The 15,904-nt window shown below is 39.2% G+C and overlaps 1 protein-coding gene across 1 annotated transcript; it reads left to right on the top strand.

The window, feature by feature from the left end:
* Positions 1 to 250: 250 nt before the first annotated feature.
* On the top strand, positions 251 to 15,534 carry LOC139731975 (uncharacterized). The gene is made up of 11 exons (XM_071642849.1): positions 251 to 325; positions 4,910 to 5,099; positions 6,096 to 6,189; positions 7,571 to 8,548; positions 10,030 to 10,236; positions 10,774 to 10,859; positions 11,752 to 11,906; positions 12,602 to 12,675; positions 13,223 to 13,454; positions 14,540 to 14,642; positions 15,333 to 15,534. Exons 2-11 carry the CDS (start codon positions 4,927 to 4,929, stop codon positions 15,532 to 15,534), a joined length of 2,304 nt encoding a protein of 767 aa, XP_071498950.1. The 5' UTR covers positions 251 to 325; positions 4,910 to 4,926.
* The last annotated feature ends 370 nt before the right edge of the window (positions 15,535 to 15,904 follow it).

The raw sequence follows: 15,904 nt of genomic DNA, 5'->3' as shown, positions 1-15,904 counted from the left end.
AAGACGCGCTTTTTGTTTCTCAACTACAGTTCAAGTCCTGGACACATATTCTAACCCACTAGAGTCGAGCTACGAATGAAACATTTTAGCGTCTGCTACAGCGCTCGCGTTATGCAATTTCAAGGCTCCAATAGCAGCCTTCGTTATGAAAAGCTGTAAGCCGATCATTATATTTGACCAATCACAGAGGTTGTAAGACTGGCGCTCTATTCGAAATGAGAAACACAAACCGGAATTGTCAGTAATATTTCGCTGTTATGGCTCAACTCCTCTCTCGCTTTCCGAGGCTATTGTCATTAAACATTCAAAGAACACTTCATAAATTGTAAGTATATTTTGCGTCTATATTTCACCTGTAAGAATGGCTTTGATTGTTAGATGTTAAATAACCTAAGTGCATTTTTCTCGGGTTCGTGTCAAGATTAAACGTCACTGCATACACAGTCCCAGATATTGATTTTTGTGTAGAGGTGTTGCCTTCCGTGAGTTGTTTGCATGTGCATGCATATTATGCATGCAATTGTAGAACAGGTTCTAATGCAGTGCTAGTGTCGTACTCGTAGTCCGGCTTTCACGTGGGACGGTAAAACCACTACACTTTCACTCTGAATTTATTTACAATTTCATAACAACAAAATCTGGATCAAAACTTGTAACACAAAGACTTAACGGTACAGGGGAAGGCTAGTACTAGTAGTAACTGATCAGTGGGAATCAGTGGAAATGCTGGGAGATGATTGTTCCAATCCTTATGGGATTCATTCAAGAGATCATTCTATTGTGTGAAAATGATTTGCTTCAGAATGGTCTCATATTCAAGTAATGTGCAGTTTAATGCTTCCAGGTTAGTGTCCCTGGTCAGTGACGGAGCATTAATCTGCACATTACTTGAATATGAGACCGTTCTGAAGCAAATCATTTTCACACAACAATACTAGATATACAATGAACTCTTGAATGAATCCCATAAGGATTGGAACAATCATCTCCCAGCATTTCCACTGATTCCCACTGATCAGTTACTAGCCTTCCCCTTTAAGACTGTGTTAACCCGTTGAGGACGGTTTGATTTTGCTACAACACGCATTTCCCATAGACATCTGCCCGAGTATACTCGGGACTCGTCCTCAACGGGTTAAAGACTGTATCAGTTCGGGAAACCCACTCACAAGGGGGGCCCCTCCTTATAAGTAACCCGTCCCCCTTATAAGTAACCCCGTCCCCCTTATAAGTAACCCCCGGGGCACCCCTTATAAGGAGTCTCCACGCTTTTTTGCAATGCAACGCGAAAATGAAAGGACTGCGGCAATTCGCTTGATTATGTCCATAAAGCTTCACAAGTTTCCTAGTTACTCACGAAATTTGAGCAAAATCGGTTTGAGGCATCATATCTAAAATCATGGATTTAAATGCGATGTCAAACGACCCATGCGAATGCTGAAATGCGAGCGATTACTGGCGTGAGTGTCGCCAGGCGCGGCGGCGCGGCAATGCTTGAGTGCAGACGTGGCGACTGAGTACGGAGACTTTCGTACTCAGTCGCCACGTCTGCACTCAAGCATTGCCGCGCCGCCGCGCCTGGCGACACTCACGCCAGTAATCGCTCGCATTTCAGCATTCGCATGGGTCGTTTGACATCGCATTTAAATCCATGATTTTAGATATGATGCCTCAAACCGATTTTGCTCAAATTTCGTGAGTAACTAGGAAACTTGTGAAGCTTTATGGACATAATCAAGCGAATTGCCGCAGTCCTTTCATTTTCGCGTTGCATTGCAAAAAAGCGTGGAGACTCCTTATAAGGGGTGCCCCGGGGGTTACTTATAAGGGGGACGGGGTTACTTATAAGGGGGACGGGTTACTTATAAGGAGGGGCCCCCCTTGTGAGTGGGTTTCCCGAACTGGTATTGACAACTGTCATTGTCAAACACGTGAACTGTTAAACGCTGTAGCCTGTGGTAAAATCTGTTTCGAAGACTGCAATGACCGCTTGAACACTAGACTATGGTAAACACGTTGACCACTAAAAGAGATGAACTGTGACTTGACATTTCAGGCATCCGATAAGTGTGAAAAAACGGGAAATTTCTATTGCATAAGAGCTGTGCATGCGGATAGTATGTGCGCGCACGTACGCGTCCGTCCAATTTTTTCACTTTTTAAAAAAATGCTCCAAAATGGTCTGAAACGTGTGCAAAAAAAAATTTGAGCATACAAATATTTCAACGCGCGCATACGCGCACGTTTTAAGAAAAAATATGAATTTTGAGAACATGAGTAGAATGCGCATAACTTGAAATAGACCGTTGGTCTATATGTGACGTAAATTTCATTGGAAAATTCCATTCCATTTAATGATATACATGATTGAGAATGTGTTTTCATGTAATGACGTCATAGTGACGTCACGGTCGACTGATCGCAATGATACATTAGATTTGGTGTCTTTGGGACATGATACATACATGGTATGAGTTTGAAATTGATAGGCGCAGGACTTTCTGAGCTTACGTCTGCACAACTTTTGAGGAGAAAGAAGAAAAAGAAAAAGAAGAAGAAGAAGAAAAACAAAGAATCAGTACAGATACAGAAGGTGATCCGAGAGGATACTCGGATCACCTACAATGTAATTTCCGTACGTGCCGATGCAGTGACTCAATATACAAGGGTTGAATGCAAGTGCCGACTTCCCAGTATTCGGTCACCAACGGGCGCCGCAACGTCCCCGATGCAATTTTGTGCCAACAGGGTAGTGCACGGCGCATATTGCAGAGGCCTTGAACACACATTGACTTTGAACGCGCATACATGTCGCATGACCAAATTCTGATCGCGATGACCGTATTCTGGGGGATTTTCAAGCTGATATATATTTTGGGATTTTGTGAAATTCTGTGAGATATTTAACAAAATGAAAATTGAGATTAAAGAAATTTGATATATTTCACTTACACTGCTGTAGATATGAGTTATGTATGTGTTTTTTTAGTTTAAAAAATATTCAATACGCTTGTTCCATCAAAGGGGGTTCGGGGGTGTATCCCGTATCTGAAGCAGTTCCGGAGAAGTGAAAAGGCAACTGAGCTTGCAAATGGTTGCACGGTGGTCCACTCGCTAGTGGTTTCACGGTGATTCACATCGATAGCAAATTTAACCTTGATAGCTAAAGCTTGTCTCGCTACATTTACTTGCACTTGGTGCCCCCAAACATTTTTATGCCTCCGCAACGAAGTGGCTGGAGGCATTATGTTTTCGGGTCGTCCGTCCGTACGTCCGTACGTCCCGTTTTGTTTTTTTGTCGATATCTCAAGAACCGTGTGGTGGTTTTACATCAAACTTGGTATGAGGGTATATCCTTGGGGGGTAATACTTTGTGTGGATTTTAGGGTCACAGGGTCAAAGGTCAAAGGTCACAGGTTATTTTGTGAAAAAAAAAATTGAAATTTCATGTTTTTCTCCATATCTTGCAAAGGGTTCGAGGTATCTTCATGGAACTTAATATATATGCTTGTACCGATGGGCAGTGATTATCTAGGGAAGTTGGGGGTCATGGGTCTAAGGTCAGGGGGGTCAAAGGTCAAGGTCAACTCCTCAAAATATCACTACTTTCCTAATGCAATATGCCTGAAAGGTTTTTTTTTTTGTTTAACTTGATGTATGGCATGTATTACCCAATATATATTTTTGGGGAAGTTTCTTGCCAAAAGGTCAAAGGTCAAAAGGTCAAAGGTCAAGTGAAAGTGCTAAATTGCACTTTTTCCTCCATTATCTCGAAAGTGGTAACTCAAGGTATTATCATGAAACTTACATATTTATGCATGTTCAACCTAACAGTGATTCTCTTTGGAACTGTGAGGTCAAAGGTCAAAGGCCAGGTTTAGATAATGCTATTTTCTCATTTGATACTGAAATTATACTTTTTCTCAATACCTTGAAAATTACTCAATGCATAAACTTATAAAAGGGTCAAAAGTCAAGTAAAAATCATCAGTTCCCCAAATACAGTACCTGCACTCTGACATTTTAATCATTCATCCAATTGAACCTAGTTCTAGGAAAGTGAACATTCAGCACATTTGTGTCAAACCTGTCATTTTAATATTTTGCCAATTGTGTGAAACTGTCATCACACATTGTCAAGACATTGTACTATAGACCTATTAGGAGAACCATGCATTATGGCGGAGGCATATCAGTAGCCATAGCGATATATCTAGTTTCTTCTGCGATATACTGTATCACACGCGGACAGATATCTCAAGTTCTTGCATGCTGTAGCATGCGCGAGATCGCACAGGAATCAAAACCAAAGGGATCTCTATAGTAAGCTTGATAGCTAAAGCTCGTCTAGAGCTCTATATTTGCTTGCACTTGGTGCCCCCAAACTTTTTTTTCTTCCGCAATATACTGCATTAGACGCGGTCCATGGATATCTCAAGTTTGCATGTTTTGTGATATTAATGTGATAACAAAAGACATAGCAAGGGAACATGCGAGTTGTGCTGAGTCAAGGGGGAGGTGCATTCCAATGTCTTTTGTTAAACATTTCAGTACTTTAGCAATGATTGACAGATGAGGTCACAAGAGGAATATTGGTTTGGAAAGATTTTTTGTGGGCATACCCAAGTAATCTGAGGTAAAATAGAAAAAAATCTCTAAAAATACATGGAATGTTTCTAGATAATTATTTGTTTCACCGCAAAAGTGATGTTGAGGGTATCATAAATCAACACAAATCAACATGCATTGGATTTCAGGGGCCCTTCAATTAAATACAAGAAGTACATGGGTAATTTATGTTCCTCCATTGTGCATTCTTTTTTTAATTCCTCAAAGCGTAACATTAATGTTTGTTCTATATAATTTGTTTACTCTTAATTCTAGACAAGTTCTGTTGGCCTCTTCATAGGTGAGTGTGCAGTCAACATGGCATTCAATGGCCATGGACGCCCTGTCAAGACCTATGGTCGCAACAAGAAAAAGATGACACAAGACAACTGGATATCGCCTCACCTGTTTGGCGTGCGCAGAATATCAAACGTCTTCAGTTCCCCCGAAAACGAGTCAACGCATGCCTTGTCAGCAGATGCCTCAATAGAGTAAGTACCTATTCTGCTTTAGTTGATTTTAGAATGTTGAAGGTATATGATTTTTCTTGAGTCTTTAGCCCAATACAAGCTGTAGGTCAGCTCAAGTGAGAGGGTTTTGTGATTAGATGTTGACTGTCGGTTCAGGCTGTATGTCCGTCCATCTGTATAATTCAGATCTTGATCATGGAACTTGCGTGTCTGAAACAAGCCTGAAGTTTCATTTTCATTTGAGTTAGCCAGTTGTTTGTGTGTACTTGTTTGTATCAAGAGACATTATGAAATAGATATTTTAGCAAATTTGCATTACATTTGTACATGGTCAAAGGTTACTGAATTCATTTATCTAAAGTGCCACCGCTCTTTTACAAAAGTGTCATTTTGTGCAATTGCAGAGACAGTGTAATTTATAAATGCATGTGACAGTGTGTTCATCAACAAGCAACAAATGTAAAGGGACAAACTTGCGTGTTTGAAGTTAATACAATTTTTTGCCAAATATTTCACTTTTCATTCTTTGGATATGAAAGTTAGTTACTGTAATAGCACTTAGTAACAACATCTGGTAAACACTTTAAGTCAATGAATGTTCTAATCTAGAAATAAAAGTGAAAGGTCCAATTGCAAGGTCAAACGTTGGTGACAACTAGTTGTAAATATTCAGTGATTGTATGATATGTTTTTAAGCTGTGGAAGATGTACAAAATGCAGTAAAGGGAATGTGACTAGTAGGTTGACACATTCTGCCAAGGTCAATGAACTTCATTTTTTTGAAGCTTACATGTAATTATGCTCTGGTTTATATCAATTAACTCTGTAATAAAAGGCTGTTTGCACAGTACAGTTGCATTGTAGTTGAAATTATGGTGATATGATAAATGCTGTATATAGTGTCTGTATTCATGAAAAGAAGGAGATATCCAGTAATCAAGTTTAAGTGTGCATATTTTTGTCTAATTTTAATCTGCAATACTACCAACTTTTTCCTGGCATGATTCATTTTTGCAGGGTACTAGAGAAGGAGAACATCATCCCTCCAGTTGACGGAGACAGCAAAAAACCAAGGAGAAAGGCTGCAAGGAAAGCCAAAGCTGCTCTTGAGGTAACTGACAAATGTGACTGCCCAGCTCAAATCCCACAAAAAGTTGCCAATTTGGGATTCTCTGTAATGGACCGAAGAAATTCATTCGGGCTGACCTACTAGAATATTGTGAAGTTTGCCTTACCTGGGAGAGTAATCTTCTCTTACCAACAATACTGTCAAAAATTTGGTGACTTAAAGGTCGTGTTTACCTTTTGGAGCAGTGATTTTGAAAATGTTCAAGATATTACTTTCGATGCATATGTGTAGGTCAGTTGTATCACAAAACATCCAGCCATATAAAATTTATGCAGTAATGCCTAAAATATATGGAGATATTGCTATTTTTCTCATTAAACCATAACTGTGGACAGTTTAGTCTGGAAACATTTTTATCATAACTTTTGTTCACATTTTGTACATTAACAATTCTTAACATCGATTATACTGGTTCAAATTTTCACATTGGTTGTTTCTATCCCTAAAAATAAACTCACATTTGAAAACTACTTTAAAGCACTAATTCTGGGTTTTTGTTTCATCTGCAAGTGGTAAATTATGCCTTTAAAACAAAACCAAAATCAAGGTATTTACTTGCAGTTTTTATGGATCATATGCTTTCAGACAGGTGCTGCTTTCACTGGAAAGTAGAACATGTTTTCATTGATCCTTCTGCACAGCACACCTCACCTGTGATGAGTGACCTCAATCTTTAACTTCTCTTTTCTTCCTATTCTATGAAACTTTACCTTCGAAACTCTCTCTTATTTCATTCAATTTTTTAATGGATTAGGATGGTCCAATTTTTACAAGTTATACATGAATTGTAGATCATTTTAAAAGTTTGAGCTTACTCTTTTAAACTATGTGGAAATGTATTACATATATTTCTCAACTCTGGCTTGTGTCAATTCACCTGATGTCAGTTACATTTGAATTCATTTGCAAGTCCTGCAATGAAAATATAAACCCGTATTTACCTTTTTGATTTCAATCTCACATTCCTGTGGCATCAATATAACTTTGAACATGTTTTTTTTTTTTTTTCAGAGCTACCACCTGTATTTTTGAGATGAAAATATTAATGCTCCTTAGATTTCCAATCACAAAAAAAAATTGACCAAGACATACATGTAATGATGGGCTGTTATAATTCTTGATATTGGATGATTTCCTTATTTTGACAACTTTGAAACAACATCACTTTTTTTAATACTGCTTGTCTGCCTTTCATAAAAGTCATACTGTATATTGTCATTGCTTCTGCTTCATTACTTTTACACAAATATAATTTGAGGAAATATGGCATGATGGGCCCAGAAACAAAAAAATGAAAATAAAACTCAAATAACAAACCCGTTTTGCCAATATCTAAGTATTGATTTCATCTTTCTTTGTGTAGGACCTTGCTACAGAGGTCAATTCAGAGGGAGACAATGACAAGAAGAGGAAGAGAGAGCCCAAAAAGGGCCGGCGCTTCACCAAACTCAGTCGCAAGTACAAGAAAGTTGAGGAAGGTGATACAGAAGTTGATGACGACATAGTGGTCAGTATTCAACAACCACAAAGAAAAGGGGGAAGACTCGCCTCAGAACCATCTGATCTGTCATTTGACTTGATATATGATATAACCAAAAAGAAGAAGGCGTCAAGTAGCTCTGCAGATGATGATAGCATTATCAGTCCAATCTTGCTGTGCAAAGATGAGTGCGAGAAAGGAAGGGTTGCCGTGGAGACCAGCACACCTTGTGGAGCCGAGGAGCACAGTATTGGCCGCAGAGTAGAGACAAAGGGTCACGTTACCAGGAGACGGATGAAGGGAGGGGATCCCTCCTCACCGGACGGTCACGGCAGGCAGCGCAGGAAGCAACGACGTGTGCTCGCGAGCAACATCCTCAGCTTCGACGAGGATGAGTTATTGGCGGGAGAACCACCGAGGTTGCCGAGCAGGATTAGCGACGTGTCTGATGCAGCCCGGCGTCTCTCTGCCATTGATCTCTCAGATATTACCATCGACAGAGACAAAAGCAGGACTCAACCGTGCCATGTGAAACTTCATAAGTTGTCTCATGACTCTCTAGTGGTATCAGCCAATGCAACGATCGATCTATTCTCAGAGGATGAGGAAGGAAGTACAGGTGACAACAGTTGTCTCGTCTCATGCAAAGAGCAGCAAAGATTACTCTCTGGTGTTGGACATCGGTCTTCCGTTGCTGATGCGTCCTCTGAAAAACAGTCCAGTAGAATATCAAAGTCTTCCAGTGGTAGAATAAAGCCATTGTGCCAACTGAGAGACAGGAACAAGAGTCAGAATGAACTGTTATTCAACACTCCCGCCAATAACAAGACCATCAGTCGGCTTGCCTTGGACAGTTTTAAGGTAATATTCCCTGTCATACAAATTTCAAAAATATAGAATCGAATATGTTTATTTCAAGTGCTGTACAAACTTCACTTTTCTTTGCAAGCATATAAGGAGAAGTTCTTTCAGGGATAAGATGAAGTAATGCAGCAATTCAATTTAATTCAATTTAGTTCTATTCAATTCAATTCAGTTTTAATTTTTCCATCCAGCAAGGAATGAAACAAAGTCTAATATAATAGACACACATATCAGTATTGTTTTGTACTGAGTACCTTTAAACATATCTCATAATGTACTGGCTCAATGGATGTTTCCAAGTACAACTCTATATCCAGACATCTCAAAGTTGGCCTATTGTCACTTTTACTCGATTTTTATGTATTCTGGGATTAGTCCATCACTTTTTATGCATCTACCTTCCATGTATTTAGTAATGCTTTCATGAGATGACAGCAAAAAGTATGACATCATATGGCAATATAATCCACACATAGTCATATAATTGCAAAAGACAAACAGTGCACTCTCATTTTATGACAAACACATTCTCATTTTAACAAAATAAGAATTAATTTCCTAAAATTATCACCGTGACCGTTATATCTTTATGTACTTTACTATTCAGCTACAGCAAAATTTTGCTATATTATAAGGAAATAAAATTGCCGGTCACAAAGACTTTGTTTTAACAAGAGTCACCCGTATTTTATACTTCAGTTTGCACAGACTTACATTGTATGTCTCTGTGTAGGCAAGACTTCCATGTAATCTGAGACTTTTTTCATGATTCTTGCAAAATTTGTGACAAAGCTGTGAAATCCTGTGAGGGTGCCATTGCAATTTCTGGTCAGCCAGGAAATACTTGAACACAATTCGGAGTAGAACCAGGTCTCTTGCTTGTGGCTTGAGAGAGCTGTACATGTAAAAACAAAAACAGACAAATAAATATGATTACAGACCAACTGAAGTGCAAATCCGAGAGAGCAATGCAATAATTAAATGGCATAGACAATTATGCATACAGCAACAAAGTAAGCAGTTCATGAATTCATGAATTTGAATAAAAGTAAACAGTTATGATAACTCCTCCAAATGAATCGACAACGACTTGGGCGCTCATTCATGTTGAACAAACCACCACCCCATCAAACTCATTCAACAACTCTACAGCTTTTATTACAATGGTGACAGTATTTTCCCTTGACACGTGATAGGGGGTGCTGTTCGTTATTCCGAAGGTTCGCTATTCCGAAGGTTCGTTATTCCGAAGGTTCGTTAATCCGAAAATGAAAAAGGGTTCGTTAATCCGAACATTTGTGGCGTTATTCCGAAGGTTCGTTATTCCGGAGATTTGTTAATTCGAAAATGAAATTCGGAATAATGAACCTTCGGAATAACGAATCTTCGGACTAAAGAGCATTCGGAATAACGAATCTTCGGACTAAAGAGCATTCGGAATAATGAACCTTCGGAATAACGAGCTGTAACTGTGATAGGTTGCGCTGACTCCAACCAGAGGCAAGAGGACCGGACGACTGCTGCCCCCGAGGCAGAAGGTGCTGGCCCAGTGTGGTCAGGAGGACATCACAGACTTCTCCTCCTGTATCCCGGCAACCATGATGACAAAGTGTATCAAGATAGGGGAGGGTGTCTATGGGGAGGTCTTCCGCAGCAAGCACAAATGCTCCTCAGTAGCCCTCAAGGTAAGATCATTTATTGGAAGTATCTATTAAATGAACATGATGTTTTATATTCAAATGATCTATCTCAAAATCTCAGGGCAATAGGAATACTCCAAGATGCAGAAGTGCTGATTTAGTAGTTTGCACATTTTTTTTTTCCCTTGTAAAGTACTACACTGCCACCTTTCAGTTACATGCACCGTATGATTATTTTTGACATCCATGTTGACAGTGCCTCAGCCAATGCAGTGAAGGTACATCCTATTTTCTTTCCAGTCTTTTTTGTGTCTTTGCCAAGACACCTCGCATGTAAATTAGGGAATATCTGAGCAGAGAAAATGTTGCCAGATTTGATTGGATGGTTTCCTTTCTTTTGTACACATCGTTGAGTCCATTTTATAAACTTGCTGTCTTGTATCTTTGTAAAACATTACTTCTTTTTTTTTTTTAATCCAATCAGATGTTACTTATGTTAGAAAATTGCTCAGACTGGAGATACACCCTTGTGGTAGTCAACTGACTGTATGATACTGAGGTGATTATACGTCCTTCTTGCAGGTCATTCCAATTGAAGGGGACTTCCCTGTGAATGAGGAGAGTCAGAAAACATTTGAGGAAATTCTGCCAGAAATTGTTATTTCCAGGTGAGATGAGATGTTGTCACGAGTAGGGTCAACAATTGCATTCCCAGTTCAATTCTTCATGGCAGTTTGGGAGGTGTTTGTCTGTTTGTTTATTTGTTTGTTTGTTTGTAAGTAAGTAATTACATGTATTTGCTTGTTTTTAGGCAAACTTGTTTTTTGCTGCAGATATGTTTTGTTTGTTGAAAGCAAAGTCATTAGGGCACTGAATATATAATGTTGTGCGATAGATTACTGTACAATTCTTTACTGTGTCCGTGCAACTCATTAATTTTTAAAATAAATGTCTATGCTTAGTGTACAACCTCTTTGTACATAGCAAAGGGAAGATGTATTTATGTTCTGTGACATCTATTGTTGCGTTGTAAAATATTACAAACAAATGACCTTTTTTGGACTTTCAAATTTTGTTTGAAGATTTCTTAAGAAAATTCACTTCCGACTTTGTTTGTCTCACAGCCCGTGTAATATGTGGAGTACATTTCCTTATGTCATCATCACTGTAATTATGCTACTTTTTCTGTAAATTATATGGTGGACTCCTCTTGTGACGAAGTCCTCAGGACCGGCTGTTTTCTTTCGCTATATAAAAATTTTGTTATAACCGAACAAATAAACAATGAAAACACATAGAGCGAATAATATCGTGGTCTGAATTTTTTCTTCGCTGCAACTGGAATTTCATTAGAACTGTGTTCGTTGTAACAGCTGGGGTACACTGTATGTTGAGAATGTGTTTTCAGATTTTGAATTTCAAACTCCATCAAACCTATGATTTACATGAAATAACTGATGTTGATGATTATGTTGTCATGGAGGACCCATTCATTACATAATTATCCTCAGTGCTTCCTGTTTGTCCTTACCTTCTGTGTTGACATCCATACTCGCATAGGGAACTGAGTAAGCTAAGAGACGGGGACCACAACAGGAGCTCAAATTTCATCCAGGTGAACCGTGTGGCCTGCGTCCGAGGCTCCTACCCGAAGAAGCTGCTGGACGAGTGGGACAAGTTTGACCGCAAGAAGACGTCCGAGAATGACCGGCCTGGTACGGGATCCTTCCGAGTATAATTCTTAAAACTCTTGTTTTGTATGATATTCCTCAGGATGGATTGTATACCATTGCTGCCTAATTCTGGTCCTGCAGCAGTAATAATTTCCTTTTAACCCGTTGAGGACGAGTCCCGAGTATACTCGGGCAGGTGTCTATGGGAAATGCGTGTTGTAGCAAAATCAGTCCGTCCTCAACGGGTTAAGCAGCCACTGTCATATAAAAATTAATCTAAATTATGAAATAGGTGTGTCCTCACAAAGGAAGACTCTTTGGGATATGAGATTTGGCTATTAACCCGTTGAGGACGGTTTGATTTTGCTACAACATGCATTTCCCATAGACTCCTGCCCGAGTATACTCGGGACTCGTCCTCAACGGGTTACAATGAGCTTTATGATGAACATTTCCTCACACTTCTAAGAACATCACTCTGTAAATGCTAAAGTTATGAGGTTAATGTCTGTACTATGAATGATTTTGAAAATTCATAAGCTGACAGTTGCAAAAATATATGACTGTAACCATTGATGTTAAATCTTGCTGCATGATATAACAGACAAGAAAAATGGATTGTTATTTTCTCTCAGTCTGTATTGATGTTTTTCGTTTTCACCCATTCCATTTTATACTGGTTGATACACCCTCTTAGTAATGAATATACATTGACCTGTTGTTGTTTTTTCTCACAGATATATTTCCTAGTGATCAGCTCTTCATCATATTTGAGTTTGCTGATGGAGGAAAGGATCTGGAAGGTTTTGAGGTAAATTGATCTGAACAAAGTTATGTTTTCCAAGTAAGATTAGTGTACTTGTCATTTAAACATGCATACCAGTTTCATCTTTTGTGCTGTAAGAATAGCAGAGTGTGGCCTGAACACATTCACTTCCTGTAATAAAGAGGAAACAAAAAAAAAAGTATTAAAATATGTTTTGAATTATTTTGGGTTTGATTTGGGTTTGATTAGGTGACACACAATTCAAGCCCTGCCAAGAAGAGGATATTTCATCCAAAATTTCCAAACAAATTGTTTTAAAATCAATGTATGCTTCCTAAACTCAGTTCACTATTTAATGATGTATATGTTGCATACTGGTATCTTCTTCTTCTTTTTTTCTGCTAGAAAATGTAACATAAAATGGAATTGAAAGAGATATATGGGATGATTACGTTTGACTTTATGTAGCTGTTGTGTACCATTATGCTCACAAACAAAATAAAATATTGGCTAAATCATTGCAGATGCATTTCTATTCCTTCTTGTTCTGCTGATGAAATACATTCTGATATGTTTCTGCTGCGGCCCACAGTTTGAAAACGTACATCAGGCGGTCAGTGTCCTGCAGCAGGTGACCGGGGCCCTGGCAGTGGCCGAGCGGGAGCTGGACTTTGAGCACCGGGACCTCCACTGGGGCAACGTGCTGGTCAAGGGCACCAAGGAGGACCAGGTGTGGCTGACCGTTGGTAACCGGGAAGTGTCTGTGGACTCACACGGTCTTCATGTCAGCATCATAGACTTCACCTTGTCCAGACTGCAGAAGGGTAAGGGATAAAAGATGATGTAGACACAGCAGAAAAACCACACTGTGTAATGTAAATGACGGGCCTAGCCCTTTTAAAGAGATGGTATAGGTTCGGTTGAGATGGGGTTTGGGGTTTCCAACGTTTTTTTGATGGTGATATTATTGAAGATGATGAGACACCTCTCATGAAATATGAAAGATTGTATTATTCTAAGGGAAATTCAAGTTAATTGGATGAAAATTGGTTTGAAATGGCTAAGATATCAAAAATAAAGCAATCCTAATAAAAGGGATGGAACCCACCTTTTATTAGGATCACTTTGTTTTACTTTGGTTTTGGCTGCCTCACCCATTTTGAAATTAATTCTCATCACATAAACTTTGAATTCTGCTGAGAATTGGAGACTTCTTAACATTTCATAAAGTGGTTTCTTAATATCTCGTAAAAATTTAAAGGCTGAATTCTCACCTCAACCACTACTATGCCATCCCTTTAATGCTCCTCTCTTTGATAAAATAACAATATCAACTCCCTCTCCCCCCCCCTAAAAAAAAGGTAAAACATGAGGTCAAAAAATGTGCTAAGATACAAATGCCTATGCTGTACCATTTCTTAGCTTCCTCCCGTAACTGTACCCACCCCCCCCCCCCGAACCGAAATTAATTTCTATCCCTTTCTTACCATCCCCACCTTGTCACAATCACAGAAGGGGGTGGCAAAACCCTTTCAAATAGCCCTTCCCAACCCCCATCCCTCCCCACTCGACCCCTACACACCCCATGCATTACAATAGTAACAAATGCTAAGACACATCAGGTTAATGTACAATCATTTCATCAAGCTAATCTGTTGTTACATATCAGAATATCAAACCGCATTAAAATATTGTTTGGTCTGTAATTGTGAAAGTCACATATGATATTAGCCTGTCCAATCTCATAACATACAACCTGTACAAATTTTCCAGCATTCTCTTCCTTTCTACTAGTATTCTCTAGCTTTCATGACCTGTGCTGGCTGTGTCATTCTACATGAAAGCATACATACGTAGCTCACACGTACTCTCTCTTTCTAATTCTAATCCCCTTTCATAAACTCTGCAGATGACTGCACTGTGTACTGCGACCTAGCAGAAGATCCGACGCTCTTCACCGGCGAGGGCGACAAACAGTTTGACGTCTATCGCGCCATGCAAGAACACAACAGGTAAGAAGCTCTCATTACGAGCTGTGAGTGGCATAAATCCACACAAATAACAATTTTATTCTATGGGAAGAGAGGGTAACCAAAGGGGAACTTTGAGCCAAGTAAACACACAAAACATAACGGTGGTGAAGGTATTGGTATAATGGTCAGACATCAAGAAAGCAACAACAATGTAAATGCTGTTCATTCATCTAATATGGACTTCAAGAGATAATCTTGGTTTAAATAGTTGTCTTGATGAGATGACAATAACAGAGCATTTATAATTCCTCTCATTTCTTTTATTCTCAATACCGCCAAAATTCATCAAAGATCACACTATGATTGCGACTGAAAGACTGGATAGAAAATACTAGTCAGAAACAGGCCAGCAATATTATCCATAAACAAAGCAGCAAATTTGTAGTTGATGCTGAGATCCCATGTAAGTCATGCTTTAACTCTTCTTTGAATTAGAAAATAATGCCAGTCTCATGCCATTTGACTTGGCCTACACTGCTTTGTTTTCTGTGATCCTGATGAAAATTTTCATGTCTGCAGAATCCTTTGGGTATTGTTGTATAATGTGTTAGGAAAATCCTGCACCAGAATAATGAGAAAACAAGTGTAAATGAAATATGTGTGGTTGAATGATACTGGTTGATTTTTTTTTGTATTGCTCTTCTCTTTGCAATCTCCCATTGCCGTTAGCAACCGATGGGAGGCCTTCAACCCGAAGACCAACGTCTTCTGGATCGAGTACCTCCTGCATAAGCTGATCTGGGAGAAGAAGTACCCGTCGGATCGCGCCCAGAGGAAAGTCCTGGGCCAGTTAAAGAGCCTCTGCAGAGAGCTGGGGCAGTTCTCCAGTGCTGAGGATGTGATGCTAAACAGCGAGTTGCTCAGACTGTAATCAGAGAAGATATGGTTGCCCACCAGATGCCTCTACACCTTTTTCTCAGCTGTCTATAGACATTTAAACATTACAGTGTATTCCAATCACTGCAGTTTGGCTTCACTGCGCCCTAGTCATGGTGGAATTGGGACAGCGTCATCTTTGGCTTGTCATATCACTCAAAATGCCATTCATATTGTATACTGACGGAGTTGAAAAATTTAGGAGTTTCATTTCAAAAAAATCCTAAATATATACTACACTTTACAGCTGTGAGGATTTCATCTTTACACGACTCATACATTTAAATGCTCCTGAATTTCATTTGTCAGTGTTTGGAAAGTAGGCTTCAACCGTTCAAGTTAATAACTCTGTTTGCCAAGTAACA

This window comes from Diadema antillarum, unplaced genomic scaffold (assembly GCF_040938485.1).
Source record: "Diadema antillarum isolate AM-2024a unplaced genomic scaffold, OU_Dant_1.0 seq00000392_RagTag, whole genome shotgun sequence".
In the NCBI taxonomy this organism is placed as follows: domain Eukaryota; kingdom Metazoa; phylum Echinodermata; class Echinoidea; order Diadematoida; family Diadematidae; genus Diadema; species Diadema antillarum.
Note: the sequence above shows the minus strand (reverse complement) of the source record. Positions and strands in the feature narration are given on the sequence as shown.